General features: G+C 32.8%; 5 protein-coding genes across 11 annotated transcripts; 3 read left to right on the forward strand and 2 right to left on the reverse strand.

Moving 5' to 3' along the window:
* The first annotated feature begins 2,062 nt into the window (after window positions 1-2,062).
* On the forward strand, window positions 2,063-4,444 carry LOC124493427 (fatty acyl-CoA reductase 1). Its single transcript, XM_047056503.2, has 3 exons — window positions 2,063-3,152; window positions 3,213-3,606; window positions 3,671-4,444. Exons 1-3 carry the CDS (start codon window positions 2,574-2,576, stop codon window positions 4,372-4,374), a joined length of 1,677 nt encoding a protein of 558 aa, XP_046912459.2. The 5' UTR covers window positions 2,063-2,573; the 3' UTR covers window positions 4,375-4,444.
* Window positions 4,445-4,711: 267 nt separating this feature from the next.
* On the reverse strand, window positions 4,712-6,450 carry LOC124493428 (uncharacterized). The gene is made up of 3 exons (XM_047056504.2): window positions 6,291-6,450; window positions 5,600-6,070; window positions 4,712-5,535 (listed from the first exon to the last, which is right to left on the reverse strand). Exons 1-3 carry the CDS (start codon window positions 6,297-6,299, stop codon window positions 5,071-5,073), a joined length of 945 nt encoding a protein of 314 aa, XP_046912460.2. The 5' UTR covers window positions 6,300-6,450; the 3' UTR covers window positions 4,712-5,070.
* A 3,741-nt stretch (window positions 6,451-10,191) lies between these two features.
* Window positions 10,192-11,648, reverse strand: LOC124493778 (uncharacterized). Its single transcript, XM_075732155.1, has 3 exons — window positions 11,542-11,648; window positions 10,949-11,323; window positions 10,192-10,884 (listed from the first exon to the last, which is right to left on the reverse strand). Exons 1-3 carry the CDS (start codon window positions 11,548-11,550, stop codon window positions 10,537-10,539), a joined length of 732 nt encoding a protein of 243 aa, XP_075588270.1. The 5' UTR covers window positions 11,551-11,648; the 3' UTR covers window positions 10,192-10,536.
* Window positions 11,649-14,376: 2,728 nt separating this feature from the next.
* On the forward strand, window positions 14,377-15,926 carry LOC124493680 (uncharacterized). 2 transcript variants are annotated; one of them, XM_075732156.1, is made up of 4 exons: window positions 14,377-14,567; window positions 14,608-14,786; window positions 14,890-15,088; window positions 15,182-15,926. In XM_075732156.1, the coding sequence occupies exons 2-4, from the start codon at window positions 14,778-14,780 to the stop codon at window positions 15,634-15,636; spliced, it is 663 nt and encodes a 220-aa protein (XP_075588271.1). In that variant the 5' UTR covers window positions 14,377-14,567; window positions 14,608-14,777; the 3' UTR covers window positions 15,637-15,926. The 2 variants fall into 2 exon arrangements, with proteins under 2 accessions (XP_075588271.1, XP_046912737.2); XM_047056781.2 differs by having other exon boundaries at window positions 14,378-14,786.
* A 193-nt stretch (window positions 15,927-16,119) lies between these two features.
* Window positions 16,120-22,867, forward strand: LOC124493678 (uncharacterized). 6 transcript variants are annotated; one of them, XM_075732151.1, is made up of 10 exons: window positions 18,242-18,315; window positions 18,429-18,691; window positions 18,764-19,050; window positions 19,131-20,476; window positions 20,575-20,769; window positions 20,879-21,097; window positions 21,207-21,401; window positions 21,511-21,729; window positions 21,830-22,045; window positions 22,103-22,753. In XM_075732151.1, exons 2-10 carry the CDS (start codon window positions 18,482-18,484, stop codon window positions 22,618-22,620), a joined length of 3,405 nt encoding a protein of 1,134 aa, XP_075588266.1. In that variant the 5' UTR covers window positions 18,242-18,315; window positions 18,429-18,481; the 3' UTR covers window positions 22,621-22,753. The 6 variants fall into 6 exon arrangements, with proteins under 6 accessions (XP_075588265.1, XP_075588266.1, XP_075588264.1 ...); XM_075732150.1 differs by lacking the exons at window positions 18,242-18,315; window positions 18,429-18,691; window positions 18,764-19,050 and adding exons at window positions 16,120-16,441; window positions 16,515-16,801; XM_075732149.1 differs by having other exon boundaries at window positions 18,292-18,691.
* The last annotated feature ends 23 nt before the right edge of the window (window positions 22,868-22,890 follow it).

Consider the following 22,890-nt stretch of genomic DNA (forward strand, 5'->3'; position numbering starts at 1 on the left):
GACTGTATAACGACTGATGATGATGGTGACATTTGTCTTTCTTGCCAGAAAAAAAAATGAAAAAAAAATTGATTCATTTTTTCCACTTATTCATTTCACCGTTTACAATCGATTGACAGAAAATATCATTTTGTTACATTCATAATTTCATAATAATTATAATTATGGTTGGTGAAAATGCTTAAAAGATAATAAGAAATTGATGCTGGAAATTATTCTTTGAAGTCATTCCATTTCCAAAGAAATCACCGGAAACAGTAAATGAAATTGTTTATTTTTTATTGTCTTGATTTAAATTTTAAAATTTTCATTGGAATTTTTACATGAAACATTCAATTCAAAAATAAACTAGAAAATATAATGTATGTGTGTGTGTGTGTGTTGATTTTTATACGTGATTTTGAGAAAATTTAACCAGATTATCATTTTTTTCATTAAAATTTTGAAAACTTTATTAATAAATAAATAATGGACATTTTTATTGTCACCACAAACAACTAGTAGTCAGCCAAATATTCCACACATTTTTTTACTATTAAGTTGGTTGACTTTAAATTTATAGGTTCTAAAATGTTCTGTCGAAAATTATCGATTTGTGACCATTATAGAAGAACCAAAAATGTCTCATTACATGAGAAACAAATTTGTTTTTTTTTTAATTTCTTCCATATCCTTGAAAAAAAATCATGCAAGAATTGTGAAGAGTGGTGTTGTGTTCATGAGCAGGTGTATGCACATTGTATTAAAAAAAAAATCGAACAAAAATAGCGATTTTATTTTTTCCATTTATCGAGTTAGTTTCATAATGTTGTTGCTGTTGTTCAAGACCAAATTTCATTTTTTTTTTCAATTTAAAATCCACAACTGTTTAACGATTTTTTTTAGTTTGAAAATGCAAAAATGTAAAAAAAAAATAAAGACCATGACCATTATTATTATGCAAAATTTTTCAAAATTTAAATTGAAAATTTTTTTCCCCACAATAGATAACCTAGCGCCATCTATCGTGTTTGTAGATAGTTAATTTTCAAAATTTCAACTTTTTTTTGGACTGAATACAATAGAATCGGTGATTATTTTTCTGAATGATAGAATCATTTTTGGATAAATAAATTATCACTTTTTCATGGAATTTTCTTTCGTTCATTTACACCATTATTTGAATTGAATGTAGGGCCGGGGGCCATCACAATCGATATACAATGCGCGTATGATGATCAATAAATATTGCCAATAGAATGACAATGAAAAACAACAAACAAACGACAACGATAACGAAATGATTCCAGAACAAAAAAAAAATTAATGTTTTTGGAAATTGGAAAATTATAATGTACAACAACAAAACGAAGCAGAAAATCAAATTATTTTGGCTTATTTGATTGACCATCATCATTATCATCATCATCATCATCATCATCATCGATATCGATGTTTACTGCCAACTAACTAATACAGAGACAAACGATAATAATAATAATAACCCCGAATAAGGAATTTATCATCATCATCATCATATGTGGGAATCGATTAGTCGATGATGTATGATGGTCATCGAAGCATTTTTTTTTCTCTGTGTTGTTGAATGAATTAAAACTTGAAATTCATCAACTACAAATGTTGCAAAATTCACACACATACACACACGCACACTGGAATAGAGAGATAGAGAAAAAAAAATTACAGCTGCAAGCATTGATCCATTGAACAACGAATGAAAAAAAAATTGATCCAAAAGAAAAATGAAGCAAGGCAAAGAAAAAAAGTTTTTTTTTCAAGATCGTTATCATCATCATCATCATCATCCGTAATAATTTTTAATGCAAAACAAAAAAAAATATTGCTATTTTGGAACAAAACACAGAAAAAAAAGTGTAATGTTTATGGCAGTAGTAGCCTAAAAAATGAAAATGTTATGTTTTGTTCATTTGTTCGTTTTATTTTGAAATGAAACACCGACACGATCATGATGATGATGATGATGGCTGGCCATTATCAACACAGTGTAAATACAAAATAAAAGATGATCAAAATCTTGATATTTTCGTATTACACACACGATAATCCATAATTTCGTCAGCCATAATATTATGTGCTGTATTTGTTCTTTTTCTTTGGAAATTAATATGGATTTTTTCTGTTGCTATTTTTTTCAAACAACAAAACAAAAAGAAAATTACGCTATTAATTTCTGAAATGTGTAGAAATGAAAAAAATTTTTGCTTATTTCGTTTGTGTTGACTCATGATCATAAAAATTGTTGATATGATAAAGGTTGTCAAGGGAGAATGGTCAAATTTTTTTCGACATTGTACACAGAGGGTAACACATGTGACACAGGCGCACAAATCAAGTATACATGCATGTCCAGGTTCACGTTTCGATTTGATAATAACTAATCCAAACACAACGAGTGAAGAAGAAAAAAGGAAAGCTAACAATCTGGCCTGATAATTTTCGATCTGAACGTTTCTTTTTTTGTATATATAAATCGATCACACACAAAACATGACCATCACACACATGTGGCATTTTTTCTGGTCGTCATCTTGTCAAATCCCAACTAGAAAATCATGTTTCGTTATGAAACTTTAATCGAAACGGTGGACGCACCTCAACGTTGCAGTAATAATCAAACAGAATTGAATCCAACCTATTTACAGGAATTATTATCATCGCAACAGCAACGACCAAACAATCGACAACAACCGACTTCTGACTACCTGAATGTACTGCAATTTTATCAGGATAAAACCATATTGATAACTGGTGCCACCGGATTTATTGGCAAAGTTTTACTGGAGAAACTGTTGCGTGTTGGCGTCATCCGTCGGATTTACATTTTATTACGTTCAAAACATTCGAAAACACCACATGAACGACTGGAGGAATTACTGAGTAAATCACAATGTTTTCAATTTCACCGCCAACGGTTGGATTTCGCCAAAGTATTTGCAATCGAAGGTGATATTACGAGAAAAGATTTGGGGTTATCAGCTCAAGATCAACGTCGATTAACCCAAGAAGTAAATGTTGTGTTTCATTCAGCTGCATCCGTACAATTCAAAGGAAATCTGCGGATATTTATCGAACAAAATGTTCTCGGCACTGATTACACGATGAATTTATGCACAAAAATGATTGGCTTGAAGGTAATTCTCCGATTGTCCTAGTTCGTGTTTGATGATCATAATTTTCTTCATTTTCATTAGGCTGTCGTGTATGTGTCCACCGCATATGCAAATTGCAATTTATCCACCGTTGAGGAGAAAGTTTATCCACTCAATTTCACCATACCATATGCATATGTAAATGATGAAAGTATCGATCAATTCATCAGTGATATTCTGTGGAAATATGGCAACACATGGCCCAAACGCGGACATCAAGCACTGTGGGGCCGTCCAAATTGTTATACACTTTCCAAAGCATTAGCTGAATTGTTAATGGTGAAAAAATACTCGAATCTTTTGCCGTATGTTATTTGTCGTCCATCGATTGTGACACATTCAGCTGCCGAACCAACGCCAGGTTGGTGTGATACAAAAAATGGTGTCTCTGGTGCCATGATTCTTGGTGGTCTTGGTATTGCACGCACAATGATCTGTGAGTTTTTTTGAGTTTCTGGATTGAGTTCCATTTATTTATTCGATTTCTCCATCTTCATTAGTGAATGGCAAATGTAATGCTGATGTAATACCTGTTGATCATGTCGTCAATTCATTGATAGTTGTGGCTGCACATACAGCCATCGTACCTGTTGAACAACGGAAACAAGTTGTTCATCTCACATCTGGACAACGTAATCCAATCACATGGGGTGAATTACTGGATCGTTCACGTGAATGTGTGGCTACCAAGCCGTTCATGAAACAAATTCGTCCATTGGCACAAAAACCAGAAACAATCGACACAATGTACGGCCGATTATCGCATCAAATGACGAAAATCTTTTCACATTATGGTTTCGCACTGTTGGCCGATGGTTTAATAATTCTGACCGGTAATAAACCATTCCTGATGAATATAACGAAACGCATGCATCTAGGATTCGACACGTTGGAACCATTCACGAATAACGAATGGCAATTTCGACATGAGAATTACCAAGACATCTACTATCAATTATCACCGCATGAACAAGAAATATTCCAATCTGATGTTGGTTCATTGGATTGGATGAAATATGTGGATAATGCTACGCTTGGCACCCGTCGCTATCTGCTGAATGACGATGATTCCACCATTGATCGGGCTATCAAACGACAAAAATTCATAAATTGGGCACATGGTTCGGCCGAAGCATTGGCCTATCTTGGCATTTTCGGCATAATATGGTGCAATATATTCGCCCAGCATATTCATCAATTGTAATTTGAGCTTTTTTTGATCTAAATAATTTTGTAATTAATTTTTGTTAATAAAAAAAACATTTTAATGCATCGAATTACAATGAACGAACAAAAAAAACTTGATTTTTATCGATAAAATATTCGTTGTGTTCCTCATGCAGTAAAAATGGATCAACCTTGAAATCGATTGATATCTAAATGATCCATTCAATTGAGACGCAAAATGATAAATCTTTGAATCATGAATCAATTTTCATATTTTACTAGACATGTCTACTCATACACACACAAACGAAATGAGATGAAATGATAGATCGAATCGATGAGATTAATCAATTGATCAATGATTAATTTAATGATTTCTTTATTTATAAAAAATAATTATTTATTCATTTATTTATATACTGAGAATGTGAGATAGAGAAAAGGGATGTATGTGTGTGTGTGTGTGTGTTTGCGTGTGGCAGTGATGGAAAAAACAAGATAATGATGATCAAGATAATGGATTTTTTTTTATCATTGATACATTATCGAGAGTCAGCAAGAAAAAAAATATTCGATTCACACACATGAATCACAATGGACCGTAGTAGTTATATTTGGCACCCGGAATATATTGATTGATTGTAGATAATATAGGAGGGAAATTGATTGTGATGAAAAATTGGTGATGGACATTTATTTACTGGGGAATATTCATTTGATTTGGGATTTTTTTTTAATATTTGCCATACAATTTACCGGCTCCCAAACCCAAACCATAAGCACCAGCATTATATCCGTAACCGGCGAAACCAGCACGGCCGAAACCAGCACCAGCTAAACCGGTGCCCAAGATAGCGCCACCGCCTAAAACACCACCAGTAGCGATAGCTGGACCAGCAGCAATAGCACCAACACCAACTGGACCGGATACAGCAGCAACTGGAGCAGCTACAGCGGCAACTGGACCAGCGGCAACAGCACCAACACCAACTGGAGCAGCAACGGTAGCGATAGCATTACCTGCTGGAGCACCACCAGCGTTACGGGCAACAAGAGTTTCAATACTTTCTTGGACTGGTTGAACAGTTTGGGTGATTCGTCGGAATGGTGAGATGACTTCTCGGACTTCTTGGATAACTGGTTTGTTGACAGTGTGTCGCAAGACATGTGGTTCGTCTTGGCTAGCGGTTTCTTGGAACTATATAAATAGATTGCGTGATTAAATAAGAATCGGTCAATTTTCCTGGGTGGAATATACTTACGGAACCAGCTTGACCTTCGTGCATTTGTTGAACATTAAGAGCTGATGATCGTGATCGGAACATCATGTTGACTGGGACGGTGTTGGCACCGATATCAATATTAATTGGAGCGACTGGACCGGATGATGGAACATCGTAAACTTGAACGGATTGTCGGCTTTGTACAGCAGCTTGAATTGGACCACCAACAGCAGCTAAACCGAGACCACCGCCGATCAAAGCACCACCGCCTACCAAAGCACCACCCCCTACCAAAGCGCCACCACCGAGTAAAGCACCATTACCAACCAATGCACCGCCACCAAGACCACTTGCTAATCCATAGCCACCAGCTAATCCATAGCCACCACCTAATCCATAGCCACCAGCTAATCCATAGCCACCACCTAATCCATAGCCACCGGCTAAACCATAGCCACCATATTTTGGAACGGCTTGAGCCAATGCACACAAACCAGCGACAACCAAAAGCTATTTGTTTCGGGTTTGATTAGGATAGGGATAGAAAAAAAGAAACGAAAAAAAAATCAAATTAAAAAAAATCACATTCCGTTTGTTGTCACTTGTCAGTTTTTTTAGGAGATTGAATGGGTACAACAACACAACAAAAGATAGATTAGGGTGATTGTTTGGTTGACGAAGAAAAAATGAATAGATAAATAAATCACCGCAACTGTGGAGAAAAACATACTTTGAACATTTTTGTTTTGTGTTTAATGAAATTTGATTTCAAAAAAATAAAAATAAAAGTTGACTAAAGCTGCTGTTGCTGTTGGATGTTGTTTCCAAATTGTTTGATGATCTGATTCATTGAATTGTGAGTCATATTTATAGTGGAACTGTAAACACACGAAAACAATCAAAATGAAATGAAATGAAAAAAAAAAAAAATTTTTCCAACATGAATTATTATGAATTGGAAATGTAACGAAAACTAGAGGAATTGGATTGAATTGAAAAGTGAATAGAATTGACCACCACCACCACTATTCACCACAATCCTATGGCCATCGTAACAAAAAAAAAAGAAAAAAAATTCATTTCTTCATCGACAGAACTGAGACAAAGAGTTTCATTACATTATTAGACATGAACAAAGCAGCAATAGAAATTTGTAATTTTCACATTTTCTCCTTCTCATTTTATTTTTATATCTATTATATTTGTATATATATTGGTCGATATTTAGTTTTTGCTCACTTTTTTTTGAACACGTGCTTGAAAAACACGCACTATTTTTTTTTTTTTTTTGTCACGCTGATCACTTTTTGTTTTGTTTTCTTCCGAAATTTTTTTAGCTAAATTTCTCTTTTTTACTCTTATGAAAAAAAAAATCACACCACCACCACCACCACACACACAGACAGACAATTGGTCATTTTTTCTATACAAATCATCATTGATTACCAATTTTAGGAATTAATTGATAATAATAATTTTCATTCAATCGATAATGAAACTTTGTACAGAACAGAACAGAAAAAAAATAACTCAGTATTATAATAGACAATTGCGTGGTTATTAAATGAATGGAATGTGGATCGTCAGATTGAATGGTATATATAATTAATATTCATCACATTAATGATAATTGTGATTGAAATGAAGAAGAAAAAAAAATGTTTAAATCTAAATCTATTTCTTCATCCATTATTGATCTTTTTTTTTCTTGTTTTGAATGTCAAATTTTTTTCAAACATTTTCAGTAGTAGTAGTAGCAGCAGTAGCAGCAGCAGGGAATAATTTTGAATAAAAAAAATATTCATGGAACACCTACCGGTCATAGTGTTTCATCATCATCGTGGATTCATTGACGTTGGATTGCATGTGCATTCCAGATATGTTTTTTTTTTTTTGATTGCTCCAATTTTTTTTCACACATTCATGAAGATATTGGCTTGAAATTGATCATTGTCATATATCAATGTTGATGTTTATGAGTGGAAAAATTTTTCATTTTTTTTTCTCATATCTCCCACGCATTTATTTTTGATGATTAATTGTCATTTTTATTTTCTGGTGGCCAACCAATTTACAGGAAAAAAAATTGACTGAAAACAAAATGGCCATAGTTTAACCTTGAATAATCATGTTGACCGATGATGATGATGATGATTTTTGTTTTGTTTTTGGATACAAATTATCTATTCTAGCCATATAGTGGTCTATTTGTTTTTGTTTAAAAAAAAAATTTTTTTCCAATCAATCAATCAAAGGAACAAAAATCAAAAAACGAAACGAAATCGTTTCCATTGATGATCATGATCATGATGGCAAAGTTAATCAAATCAAAAACAATTAAATTAGATGAATCAAAAAAAATTCAAATCTAAATCAAGAAAAAAAAATGAATGATTGAATCATTCATTTCACAGCCATCGTCAATGATTAAAAAGAAAAAAAATCAAAAAAACCCAGAAGCAAAAATCTGATCATCATCCATCACCATCATCATCATCATACTCAACACATTTAGAAATGCGTCAGAAATAAAGTCAATTATCATTCATTTCATTCAAAATGGCTACAGAGTGTTGAGATTGAGATTTTATTTTCAAGGATAAAACACCTTGTTTTTTTTCACTTTCTTGGATTAACGGATTTTTTTTTTACTTCATCGCCATTTTGTCGTTGTCGTTGTCGTTGGCCATATATCGATCAAATCGTTGTTGTTGTTGAATGTCCATCATCAGTTTTTTTTCTTTTTATATGACTAGATTTTCTATTAGATTAGATTTGGCATTTCGAATAAATCTTTTCATTTATTGAAATTCAAAACATTCAATGATCCAAGGAATTTGTCAACGTTTCGCCATTTTAATTTTTCTTTTTCATTTTTGCCAACTTGATGAAATTGTGGTTAATTTATTGATCCAAATGAGTGGTTTGTATATTAATTGAACGCCCTACGGTGATGGTAATGATAATGATTTGTTTTTTTCTCGTTTGAAAATTACCAAAAAAAAAAAAATTCTTGGAAAAATGGTTTTTTTTTGTTTCGTTTTTCTCACGCTCGAAAAAATCAATTTGTTCAAATGAATAAATTGAAATGAGCCCGTTGAAGAATTTGTCACCCATTTTCTTGCTGATGAATTTTTTTCTAGCCCAAAGGAAAAATTTGTTTGTTCATCAATCAATCAATTGAATATGTGTTACATGTTTATGTATATTTTTTTTTAAATAATGACTATGAATGTTCATCCAAAATCTGCCACCCCTAAAAAAAAAATTTGTATCAAACATTGACGTAAAAAGAAACGTACATTCTACATTCAATTCAATTCATTCATATTTTGGAAAAAGATTGAAACGCCCAAGATAATCTCTCACCATCATACACACACACAATGCACATCATATTCCATCAAAACATTGGAAATTTTTGTTGTTTTTTTTTACTTTCGTTTCTGGAACATCACAGGCGGTATATTATATATATTATTATTATTAATGTTGAAAACAAAATTCGATTTGTTTGCTCTCTTGATGATGATGATGAATTTATTTAAGATTTTTTTTTTCGTCGTCGTTGTTGTTGTTTCATTCATCGTCAATCAATGGTTTTTTTAGCTAGTTAGTTAGTTAGTTACTTAGTTAGCCAAGTTATTGGATTGGATAAATTTTTTTTCATCATCATCATCAACATTCAGTTGGAAATTATAAAGTTTTTATCATCATCAACAGCAACAACATGGACAACATAAGCTTATTTGGACATTGTATATATGGAACATTTTCGTTTGCTTTGTTCATTGTTTTTTTCATTTTTTCGTTTTCCAATTTGATATATTGAGTTTTTTTTTTTTGTTTCTATTATTCAGTTTGACTAACACAAATTTTTTTTTTTTTTTTTTTTTTTGATTTGAAAAATGGAATTATTTTCAGTATCAATTCGGCAGTTTTTATTTTTTCGCCTTGAATATCTTGACCATCTCTTGTTCTCAATGTCTGTCCGTGTGTGTGTGATATTTGAAAACGAAAAAAATTTTTTCGAGCTTCTTTTTTGTTCTGCTCAATAAAAAAAAATGAGAAATATATAGAGAGAGAGAGAGAAATCTAAATTTACCAATCAAGATTAATTTAGTCATTCTGCTGATGATGATGACGATGGCGACGATGGTGGTGGTGGTCAATTGAATATCAACGGATAAAAAATTGAAATTGAAATGAAATAAAAAAAAGGATTAAATGTGTAAATGGACAGGCGTATACAGTTTTTGTTTAAATTTATTTCAAAAAAAAAAACAAAAAAAAATGCGATCAAAATATATGTGTGTGTGCGGCCATCATCATTTATAATTTTTCTTATAACACACATCACCATCGATGGTCAATTTTTGCAAGAAAAAGAAGAAGAAGAAAAAAAGGAAAAAAAAATTGGCCAATCATCATCATCATCATCATTTCTATATCGACATTGAAATTTAATATGAAAACAGACAGACAGACAGACATACAGAAATTGTATGCAGATGTAATCATCATTGTTATTTAGCCCCGAAGAAGATGAAATTTTTTTTTCCAGATCAATTTAATTTATTTCAGCAAACGAAAAGCAAAAATTCAGGAAATGAATGTTTTAAATTGTTTCATTTTTTGTTTTGTTTTGTTTTGTTTAATCAACTTTATTATTGAATTCAAAAAAAAAAAAAATAAAATACAAAAATGCGTGGAAATTGAAAAATGAAAAAAAAAATCAAAATTAATTTCACTGCATTGTGTGGATAATTAGTGGCCAGTTTCAGTTTCAATTGTCGATTAATGGTTATTTTTAATTGATTAATCAATTTGTTGGTCGATTGGTTGACATTGAAAACTGGTTGCAATCATAATAATCATTTGAACACAATGGATAAATTATTACTTTTTTTTTTTACTTGAGTGAATGAATAAATTATCTGGAAAACGAACATCCATAATGATGATAATCACATTGATTAATATTTTCCATAACCACCAACACCACCAAGTGTGGCCAATTTACCATAACCACCACCATTAAAGCCACCAAAACCACCGCCATTGAATCCGCCAAAACTACCGCCATTGAATCCGCCAAAACCACCATTAAATCCACCTAGACCAGCACCAGCACCACCACCAATAAAAGAGCCACCACCATGAGATTTTCGTGCAACCAAAGTTTGAATTTCTTCTTGAACTGGCTGAACTTCTTGTTGAATTCGTCGAAATGGTGTAATGATTTCCTGTACATGCTGAATAACCGGTTTTGTAACCGAATGTTTTAAGACATGTGGTTCATCTTGTGAATGTGATTCTTGGAACTATAGATATACCAACAATAATATGAGCTTCAAATCGATTAATCAATCAATTTCAAATACATACCGAACCACCTTGATTTTCATGATGTTGTTTTACATTCAAATGTGATGATTGTGAATGGAAAATCATATTCACTGGAATGGCTTGGGCACCAATTTCAATGTTGACCGGATGAACATAACCATGTGATGGTACATCATAATATTGCACATTATGATGGGATTTTACTGCCAGATTAACGGCATGACCACCGTAACTACCGTAACCACCACCACCATAAGCACTACCACCATAAGCACCACCACCATAAGCACCACCACCATAAGCACCACCACCATAACCGCCACTCAAAGCATAACCACCGCCACCACCACCAAGAGCACCACCATAACTTTTAACACTTTGTGTTAAAGTGGCTAAAGCGGCAATAATCAAAATCTGAAATTATGAACAACAAAAAGAAAAAAAAATGGATTAAAATTTGAAAAATAAATATTTTCATTGGCAATCAACAGATGGCAACAAAAGCACAAAAAACAATGTGATACAAAAAATAAGTGGCGACATCTTTCAGCGAAACGATGAAACTTGAAATTTTTAAATTATTTCGAAAATATTCAAAAAACCGAAAAATCTATCAGTTTTGAAACACATACTTTAAACATTTTGTTTCGGGATTTGTATATTGTTGATTTGTAAGTCGATGAAATGATTGATGATTTTTTTTTTTTTTGTAAGTCGAATTTTGATTCGATTGTTTGATATACAAATTTGAAACGCTAATCATCGATTTATATATAAATCGTGGAACGACCGCTGCTATGCACAGAGAATTCTTAAATTTTCAGTCACACACACACGTGTCTCTTCATACACGCGACAGTATTGATCCATTTTTCAAATGAAAAAAAAGAAGGGATATAATTGCCGAAAACAATCATTTGTGGTCATTTTTCCAATGAAAAACAACATTTTTTTTCCCATTTATTCTCTTCATTCATTCATCATCAAAAATCATTATCATTTAAAAAATCATTTCTCTCTGTTGTGTGCAATTGTCAACTATTTAATTCAGAATCTTTTTTTCGTTGTTATTGTCAATTAAATTAGCAGAGAGTAAAAAAAAAATTCAATGTCACAAAACAGAAGAAAAAAAATTTTAAATAAAAAAAAGAAACTCATTTAATGATATAGTTCCAAAATAATAAAGGATTATTATCATCATCATTATCATTATCATTATGAATGGCGAAGAGGCCTCAATTCATTCGCAACCAAATAGTGTTCTTTTTTAAAGCAAAAGTTTTTCTTTAAATTTCTCAATTTCAATTTCTTGATTTGTCATTTCATTTTTGGAAAAATGTCCTGCGCGTGTGTGTATGTGTGTGTCAAACAAAAAGTAAAACACATGGCTTTTTTTTATTAATTTGATTACAAATGTGTGTCCACCACCACCACCACCACCGCCACCATCATTATTCAAATGTGTTTTTTTTTTGTTGCACATGGATCACAACAAAAAAAAACACGTGTGTGTATGCGGTGGCGAAAAAAAAATCATTTTTCATGACAAAAAAAAATTTTTTTTTCCATTCCGTTTGATTCTTTCCCTTCATCGAATTCTTTTCAATAAATTCGTTACCATTGAATGACATTTGAATAAAATTTAGACAAGTGGAAAAAAAAACAAGACCACCATAATCGAAAAAAAAGACAAGAGTTCATTATGGTGCAAATGCATAAAATAAAAAAATCCAATTACATCAAAGCATGATAACCGTTTCATTGCACACACATATATTTAGCCTTTCGGGCAAATATAAAGTAACGAAATGGTGATGAGGCTAAATTTCTTAGCGTGTTTGTTGTTCTAATCCAGACAAACAACAAAGTTTGAAAACTCAAAAAAAAACTGTTGTTGATAATGATTTTTTTTTTGAAAAACAAAAAAGTCAAAAAAAAAATTTTTATTTTACGTTAATCCAAAATGGATTGAGCCATATGATATGTGTGTGTGTGTGTGTGTGTGATTGCATTCGTTGCATACCATACACACACACACAAATCTTATCTACAAGCTTCTTATGATGACATTGCGATATATTCGAGAGTGTTTCGAATATAAACAAACAAATTTGATTCAATTACTGAAATTTGTTTGTTATCAATTAATTTTATTCTAAAAAAAAATTTATAAATCCATTTTCATCATCATCATCATCATCGTGTTCCAAATTTTTGTTTTGTTTTTGAACATTTTCATATTTGATTGCAATGATCATGATGATGATATTTTTATCATTCAAATGTATGCAAAGTGTGATTGATTAATTTTTTTTGTTCTCAGTTCTGTTTTTCACCATGTTTGGCAATGAATTTTTTGCCTTTGTTTTTTGTTTTTACAGCAGAAACAAAAAAAAATCTTTTTCTTCCAAAATACCAATCATTAACATTCGAACAACCATTCACATTCACCGTTGTTTCCTGTTTGATCAAACCAAAATTAAAATTATATATGGCAATGTATGTGCGATGTACAATAATAATAATGTCAATCTGATATGATCATAATCATTATCATCATCATCATCATCATTTTATTGATCAAATTCAAATGCAAATCCTTGAATGATTTTCCTTTTGATTGGTAATTTTGTAGTTCAATGAATGAATGAATGAATAAAATAGATCAATATACAAGCCAAATAATTGATACTAACAAGTAAATCAGATGACCATCATCATCAATGTGTGTATAAAAAATTGGAAAATTAAACAAAAAAAAAAACAAAAACATGCCCGAAAGTGAAAAAATAAAAAATAAATGAAAAATTCAAGTACACACACACACACATTTCATTTGATCTGTTTTTTTTTCTCTATATTACAGTGAAGAAAATTGAAACTTTTCACCACCGCCAAAGGTTGTCAACAACAACAACAGCAGAAGCAGTAGAGATTATTGGAATCAAATTAGATCAGATTAGATGGAGCAAATGCAAAAAAAAATTGAACATCTTTTTCCATCATCATCATTATGGCAAATATTTGCAGTTTGAATCAAAAATTTTTTTTTCAGATTTTCAGTTGTTTATTGTTTGTTGCACCGATAATGATTGATTGAAAATTTATTATGAAAAAAAATAGACAGAGAGACAGAGAGAGAGAGAGAGAAAGCAAATGAAAGATTCATATTCATTTATTAATTATATCCATCCATCGATCCAGTTGACTTTTAACATTTTGCTTTTCTTTATTTATTTATTTGGTGCATAAAAAATAAGCTCGAAAAGTTGAAAATGAAAGTTTTTTTTTCATTTTCATTTTTAAAACGAGACAAAATGGAGTAAAAAAAAATAGATTAAATAATTTATAGAGCAAACAGAAAAAAAATGATGTAAAAAAATTACAACAAGGTCGTGATGATTAATCGATTGAACCTAGAGATGTTGTTGTTGTTGTTGTTGTTAAAGTTGGAGGTGTTGGCCAGTTGTTGATTGGTCAACTAAACAAATGTGCATCACAATTCACGTTCATTTGTACTATTAGTTGTCAATAATAATATAATAAATATTTTGTAAATAAATGTCAAATCAATTGAAATGAATTTGTTGTGTTTATGAACAACAACAACAACAACAACAACAACAACAAAAAAACAGCAATAATATTAACCCGGTGAGTACACATAATGATGATGGTCAGTGTGTGTGTGTGTGAAGAGATGCTCTTTTTTTTCCTAGTCTAATCTGAAAATCATATAAAAATTCGTAGTCCACTATGGATCCAGATCACATTAGCACAACACATCAGATTGATCTGATCACTAAAAAGCATCTATTTTGAAATTTGAAAAATTTTCAACTGATAAAACAAAAAAAAAATCTCAACCATGTTCAAAGTATGTGTGATTTTGTTTCATCTGTTTTTTTTTTTTTTTTTTGTTTTGAAATTACGTGATTCTGGTGCTAATTTTTTTTTATTGGTTTTTTTTTGGTAAATAGATTTTCGTTATCGCTGCATCAATTACCATGGCATATGGTAGCGGTTATGGAAGTATGGGTGGCAGTAGCAGTGGTGGTGGCGGCGGTGGTGCTGGTGGTTATGCCGCTCAAGCCATTAATTTAGCTGTTAAATCTAGCCATAATGTTCAATATGTTGATGTTCCAACACAACGAATGTTCAAACCAATCAGTGTTGAAAGTATGTTTTGTCTGTCTAATCAATCTAAAAATCACTAATCAATCAAATTTTTTTTTGTTTGTTTTTTTTTTGTTTTTATTCGAATCAATCAAGTCGGTGCTCAAGCCATTCCAATCAATATGATTTTCCGATCACAATCATCAGCATTGAATGTTAAACAACAACATCAAAGTGCTGCCGGTTCTCAACAAGAATCAAAATCGGAAGATGAACCACATATATTGCGTCATACGGTTAAAAAACCAATTTATCAAATGATCAATGAAATCATTACACCATATCGCAAAATTACACAGGAAGTTAAACCAGTACAAGAAGATATCCAAACAATTATTGCACGAATGTCCGGCGGTTCAAACATGGGTGGCGGATACAGTTCTGGCAGTTCAGGCAAAAGCGCTGGTTCCGGCATGAGTGGTGGTGCTGCTGCTGCTGCTGCTGGTGGTGATGCTGGTTACAGTATGTCTAGTGGTTCTGGTTCCAGTATGGGTGGTGGTGATGGTGGATACAGCAGTATGACCATGAACAGCAATGGTGGTGGTTATTAATTGTCCTTTTTTTTGGATGAAAAAAATTTTTTTTTTTTTAAATTCTTAAACATCCACCTCAAATTTGATTCGAATGAGGCTAATTAATTGTTAATTAGTCAAACAATTTTTCGATTCAAAACAAACAAAATGAATTCGATTCATTATTTATTTATCCATTGTTCCTATTTATTTATTTATTTATTTATCCATTGATTGTTGTTGTTATTTTTTTTTCATTATTTTTCATTCCTTATTGTTGTTGTTGTTATGCAAATATCAATTGAAATAAACGATTTTCTTTTTCACTATACAATCCAGAATCAGAATGGAATGTGAAATAATAATGAAATTTTCCAATTTTCAGCTAATAATCACGAAAATCGAACATATACAAAAATGGCCTGGCTATGAATATAGTATAAATAAATTTGACGACCAATTTATTTTTTTACAATCTAAATATTTTATTTTATTTTAATTTTTTTCCTGATTTGGTTTGGTTGTTTTTGTTTACTCTTTAAAACATTATTATACTCTTAAAATGATGATTGATATAACAATTATGGCCAATAAACGAATATGGTTCAAATGTTTGATGATGATCATCTTTTTCATGACGATTGTTGCAAATATTGTATTGGCTAATGATAAATCATTCATAGTGCGTGGTAATAATGTAACCGAATGGGATTCTGTTCGATATCCATACAAATCCCTTTATGGTATATCCAAAAGATTAAAATGTGATGGATCGATTCATCAACAATTTAATGAATGTGAACGAACAGCACATCATACGTGGCAAGTGACCATTGATGATTATGTGAGTTAATGGTTGAGATAATTTTTATGGTTATTATACAAATTATTCACTATATTTTTTGTCACTATCAAAGTTTTATCAATCAAAAAAGTTTTGCTGTTTCATCTGGCAAACACTTGATTGTGAAAGAGATGTTGCTGCAAAATGTAGTGTTGATTATGCAAAGAAACTTGAAGCTAACGCTGAACAATCATACAAATCAATGTGCGATGGAGTTGGTTCAGCTCGTGATTCATGGACATGTTGGTTTACAGGTGAAAGAACGGATACGATTCTTTGGATTATCGGAATTGTACTTCTTATCTTAGCGACCATCTGTGCATGCTTGGGAATTAGACTTTACAATAGTAATAAAACAAAGTAGGTGCTATTTTGTGTTCGTTTTATTTTACAATTTGAATCAATCTTTTTATATTCAATTTAATTTGAAAATTTTTTAGACCTGGATTGGAAAAAATTGGAAATCCAGAAAATTATAAAGAGGATGTTCGTTTATATTTGGAAACATTTGAGGCCAGAAATCCTAAATTTTCTGCCATATTGAAAGCAACAACTGCGAAGCAACCAGATGCCACTAAACTAACTCGTCCTAAAAGTTTCCATCATATGGAAAGACCAACGCCTGAAGGAGTTGCAGCTGGAATGGTGAGAAGAAAGGAAATTCTCGATCGTCCACCTACTTTACAACGTACTACCTCTGTAAAGCATCCAGATGTATCAATAAAACCAGTTCGTCCTAAAAGTTTTCATCATTCGGAAAGACCAACGCCTGAAATCGTTGCCGCTGGAATGAGAAAACAAGATATCCTAGATCGTCCACCCACTTTACAACGTACTACATCTGTGCAGCAACCAGACACATCAATAAAACCAATTCGTCCTAAAAGTTTTCATCATACTGAAAGACCAACGCCTGACGGCGTTGCCGCTGTAATGAAAAGACAGGAAATCTTCGATCGTCCACCCACTTTACAACGTACCACATCTCTACAACAGCCAGATGCATCGCTAAAACCTTTGACACCAACTAAAAGTTTTCATCATACTGAAAGACCAACGCCTGACGGCGTTGCAGCTGGAGTAATGAGAAGACAGGAAATCTTCGATCGTCCAGCCACTTTACAGCGTACTACATCTTTACAACACCCAGATGCATCGATAAAACCATTGAGTTCAAGTAAAAGTTTTCATCAACTTGAAAATCCAACGGCTGGCACCGTTGTCCCTGAACTAAATGCAACGAATCGACCACCAACTCCAGTAATGCCAACAACCGAAGGTGTAACAACAACCGTAACTCCCACGGCACCGCCATCAACATCGCCACTTACTGCAGATATCACATCGGCAATGACTAATGTAGATGAAATACAGAGATTGGTGCAACAATTGGATCATCTGAAATAAAAAAAATGACCATTCTGCTGATGATGAGCAACAATTGAAATTATTTTTGTTTTGATTTTTTATTGAAATTTTTATCGTTGTTGTTGAGATTTTTTTTTTCTTAAAACTTGAAATTAAAAAATGAATGATGTGGTGGTGTAAATAGAGCCAGCATGCGTTTTTTCTACTAAAATATCTATCAATTTGATTCATGTTTATGCCAAAAATTGAGCATTAGATCTGTGATTTATATTGTTGATTATTGATGAATAAATGTCAACATTGATTGTTCATAAGACGAAATGATAAATAAATAAATGAAACTGGTGTTTAAAATACAAACTAATTAAAATGTCATTAATTTATCACGCTAGATGGCGTTACATATGATAAATGTTGAAACGAAATAAAACAAAAATAATGGAATTTTCCAATTTTAGCTAACAAAATCACGAAAATCGAATAAACAAGAATGGATTGAATATCGTGTAAATAAATTTGACCACCAATTTTTTACGATCTTAATTTTTATTTTTTTTTTTGGTGTTGTTGTTTTATGTTATAATAATAACTCTTTTAATGACCGGATTTTTGTTTATAGATAATGATGGCAAACAAATCTCTTCAATATTTTTGAGGATAGTCATCTTCTTCATGACGATTGTTGCAAATATTGTGTTGGCTGATAATAAATCATTCATAGTGCGAGGTAATAATGTAACCGAATGGCAATCTATACGATATGCATACAAATCCCCCTATGGTCTATCCAATAGATTAAAATGTGATGGATCGATTCATCAACAATTTAATGAATGTGAACGAACAGCACATCATACGTGGCAAGTGACCATTGATGATTATGTGAGTTAATGGTTGAGATAATTTTTATGGTTATTAACAAATTAATTACTATATTTTTTGTCACTATCATAGTTTTATCAATCAAAAAAGTTTTGCTGTTTCATCTGGCAAACACTTGATTGTGAAAGAGATGTTGCTGCAAAATGTAGTGTTGATTATGCAAAGAAACTTGAAGCTAACGCTGAACAATCATACAAATCAATGTGCGATGTAGTTGGTTCAGCTCGTGATTCATGGACATGTTGGTTTACAGGTGAAAGAACGGATACGATTCTTTGGATTATCGGAATTGTACTTCTTATCTTAGCGACCATCTGTGCATGCATGGGAATTAGACTTTACAATAGTAATAAAACAAAGTAGGTGCTATTTTGTGTTCGTTTTGTTTTACAATTTGAATCAATCTTTTTATATTCAATTTAATTTGAAAATTTCTTAGACCTGAAATGGAAATCCAAAAAATTGGAAAATCAACAGAAATGCATTTATCTATTGCAAATTATGCTGCCAATTTGAGACAGGTATCAGCATCTGATGCGCCAATAAAACAACCACAAACTCGAGGAAACCGATCATTTTTACTTCCCGATGGAGGTGGCTCCATAACGGATCCACCATTGCCAAGTGGTGTTTCAAAAAATATCTCTTCATCTGCATCAAGAACACCGACTCCAGTAATGCGACCCGAAAGAGCAACAACTCCAGTAATGAAACCCAAAGGAGCAAGTGTTCCAAAGAATATCGCTTCATCTGCATCAAAAGCACCAACTCCAGTAATGAAACCCGAAGGAGCAAGTGTTCCAAAGAATATCCCTTCATCTGCATCAAAAGCACCAACTCCAGTAATGAAACCTGAAGGAGCAAGTGTTCCAAAGAATATCCCTTCATCTGCATCAAAAGCACCAACTCCAGTAATGAAACCCGAAGGAGCAAGTGTTCCAAAGAATATCGCTTCATCTGCATCAAAAGCACCAACTCCAGTAATGAAACCCGAAGGAGCAAGTGTTCCAAAGAATATCCCTTCATCTGCATCAAAAGCACCAACTCCAGTAATGAAACCTGAAGGAGCAAGTGTTCCAAAGAATATCCCTTCATCCGCATCAAAAGCGCCAATTCCAGTAATGCAACCCGAAGGAACAAGTGTTCCAAAGAATATTCCATCATCTGCATCAAAAGCACCAATTCCAGTAATGCAACCCGAAGGAACAAGTGTTCCAAAGAATATTCCATCATCTGCATCAAAAGCACCAATTCCAGTAATGCAACCCGAAGGAACAAGTGTTCCAAAGAATATTCCATCATCTGCATCAAGTAACACCGCCGCTATACATGGTTTGGAAAATGTAAGTCCTAGTTCATCGGTTCATAGAGGAGGATATTCAAGCGGCACCCTGACCCCAGCTTCATCGAGAAATAGTTTTGGGTCAGATATTACTCAAGTGTTATCTCAACCAACAAACTCCAAAATTCAACGACATTCATCGCTACCTGATCTAAAATCGACACAACCAGCAACAATTGAGCGATTGAGTAAGAGTCTTATTTCTGTTCAAGATCAACAAAGCCCCTTATCATCAGCCTCATCGACATCATCATATTTGTCGGCAAGTGATGGTTATGCTACCGATAGTTCTGGTTTGGTAATGATTGCAGGATCAAAGAAACCAAGATTTCAAGCAAACACAAGTTCCTCATCCGTTCTCGGGAGACAAATAGATACACCATCATTGCAACAAACATCACCACCACCACCATCTCCAACAGCACCTGTTGGCAACGTCTTAGGTAATTATAATGGATTAATTAGAAAAGATCCCATAATTATTAATGTCTTTCTCTTACATCAAACGCATCGGCATCTTTTAACTCATCTGTACCATCAGAACAAATTCCTCAAATGGACGCACATACACCTAGAAAATTTGTTCTTCAGCCTCCCATTCGATTAGACCGCACTCAATCGGAAATAATTACAGGATCGAGACAAACATTATTGCCAAAAAGCGCAAGTTCACCATCTATTTTCTATCCCGAAATGGACGCACCATCCCCAACAGCACCTGTTGGTAACGTTTTAGGTAATTATTATATTGATTAATGATCAATTAACCAAGATTCCATGATTATAAATTTCTTTCTTTCATCTTACTTTCTTCCGTTTCATCGAACTCAACTCTTTACCACCAGATCAAATTCCTCAAATGGACACTCATACACCGAGAAAATTTGTTCTTCAGCCTCCCATCCGATTAGACCGCACTCAGTCTCAAATAATTACAGGATCGAGACCAGCGATATTGCAAAAAAGCACGAGTTCACCATCTATTTTCTATCCCGAAATAGACGCACCATCATCATCAACATCAACAACACCGACCCCGGCAACATCTGTTGACAACATTTTAGGTAATTATTATATTGATTAATGATCAATTAAACAAGATTCCATGATTATAAATTTCTTTCTTTCATCTTACTTTCTTCCGTTTCACCGAACTCAACTCTTTTCCACCAGATCAAATTCCTCAAATGGACGCTCATACACCTAGAAAATTTGTTCTTCAGCCTCCCATCCAATTAGACCGCACTCAGTCTCAAATAATTACAGGATCGAGACCAGCGATATTGCAAAAAAGCGCAAGTTCACCATCTATTTTCTATCCCGAAATGGACGCACCATCCCCAACAGCACCTGTTGGTAACGTTTTAGGTAATTATTATATTGATTAATGATCAATTAACCAAGATTCCATGATTATAAATTTCTTTCTTTCATCTTACTTTCTTCCGTTTCATCGAACTCAACTCTTTACCACCAGATCAAATTCCTCAAATGGACGCTCATACACCTAGAAAATTTGTTTTTCAGCCTCCCATCCGATTAGACCGCACTCAGTCGGAAATAATTACAGGATCGAGACAAGCGATATTGCAAAAAAGCACGAGTTCACCATCCATTTTCTATCCCGAACTAGACGTACCATCATCATCGACATCAACAACACCATCCCCGGCAACATCTGTTGACAACATTTTAGGTAATTATTATATTGATTAATTTACCAATATTACATGATTATAGATTTCTTTCTTTCATTTTAAACTCATATGCATCTTTTAACTCATTTGTACCACCAGATCAAATTCCCCAAATGGACACTCATACAACTAGAAAATATGTTCTTCAACCTCCCATCCGTTTAGATCGCACTCAATCGGAAATAATTACAGGATCGAGACAAACAATATTGCCAAAAAGCACAAGTTCACCATCCATTTTCTATCCAGAACTAGAAGCACCATCATCATCGACATCCACACCATCCCCGACACCATCTGTTGACAACGTTTCGGGTAATTTTCCATTAATTAATTAAGATTTCAAGATTATAAATGTCTTTTTTATCTCAGTCTCATCATCTAGACCACTATCACCGGCACTATCTGAAACATCTGATATTCATCCAAGTATTGGATCGAATAAAGCATTAGCAACAACAGAACCAGTAAATTCATCTATAGATGTCATTAAAGATGTTAATATAAGTCGTGGTCCAAGTTTTAAATCGGCAAAAAAAACAATTGAAAAAAAATTTGCATATGAACCTCGATCAACTGTCGTTACTAATTTGGATAGTTTCGAAACAAGAAGACAATCGATCGCTGAGAAAATGACAACAATAGTGCGACATTTATTTTCGTTTTCTGGAACATCATACACGAGACCAGTATCAAGATCAACCACTGCTATTTCACCTCAACCATCACCATCACCATCATCGTCGTCAACCTCGACATCATCGTCTTCAACCTCGACACCATCGTCTTCAACCTCGATACCAGATATGACAGCAACAACGGATATGACACGAGTCATACAAGAATTGGATGCATTGAGTAAATTACGAAATTTAGATTCAACACCATAATATAATTTATTATTGCGAAAATTGAAAAAATAGATACGAATAACCAATAATTGTTTTATATTTTTTTTCTATTTTTATAATTCATTTCAATGTTATCGATTTGACCAAATTTATATCTGAATTTCAAAGATAGATTTTGTCATGACATGATTTTCATGTCAAGCAGTGTGGCAACAACGATATTATTATTTTCTGCCACTTTTTTTTGTGGAAAATTTCACTTTTATCTTAAAAAAAAAAATAAAAATGTACATTTTTTGTAATTTAAAA

Source organism: Dermatophagoides farinae, chromosome 6 (genome assembly GCF_024713945.1).
Source record: "Dermatophagoides farinae isolate YC_2012a chromosome 6, ASM2471394v1, whole genome shotgun sequence".
In the NCBI taxonomy this organism is placed as follows: domain Eukaryota; kingdom Metazoa; phylum Arthropoda; class Arachnida; order Sarcoptiformes; family Pyroglyphidae; genus Dermatophagoides; species Dermatophagoides farinae.

Coding starts and splice junctions, on each gene's coding strand:
- LOC124493428 (XM_047056504.2), bottom strand. Junction 5,536..5,599: donor ACGAAGGTCAAGCTGGTTCC/GTAAGTATATTC, acceptor CTATTTATATAG/TTCCAAGAAACCGCTAGCCA.
- LOC124493680 (XM_075732156.1), top strand. Junction 15,089..15,181: donor CAAACCAATCAGTGTTGAAA/GTATGTTTTGTC, acceptor GAATCAATCAAG/TCGGTGCTCAAGCCATTCCA.
- LOC124493427 (XM_047056503.2), top strand. CDS start 2,574: ATGTTTCGTTATGAAACTTTAATCGAAACGGTGGACGCACCTCAACGT. Junction 3,153..3,212: donor CAAAAATGATTGGCTTGAAG/GTAATTCTCCGA, acceptor CATTTTCATTAG/GCTGTCGTGTATGTGTCCAC. Junction 3,607..3,670: donor TATTGCACGCACAATGATCT/GTGAGTTTTTTT, acceptor CATCTTCATTAG/TGAATGGCAAATGTAATGCT.
- LOC124493778 (XM_075732155.1), bottom strand. Junction 10,885..10,948: donor ATGAAAATCAAGGTGGTTCG/GTATGTATTTGA, acceptor GTATATCTATAG/TTCCAAGAATCACATTCACA.
- LOC124493678 (XM_075732149.1), top strand. CDS start 18,407: ATGACCGGATTTTTGTTTATAGATAATGATGGCAAACAAATCTCTTCA. Junction 18,692..18,763: donor AAGTGACCATTGATGATTAT/GTGAGTTAATGG, acceptor TCACTATCATAG/TTTTATCAATCAAAAAAGTT. Junction 20,477..20,574: donor ACCTGTTGGCAACGTCTTAG/GTAATTATAATG, acceptor CTGTACCATCAG/AACAAATTCCTCAAATGGAC.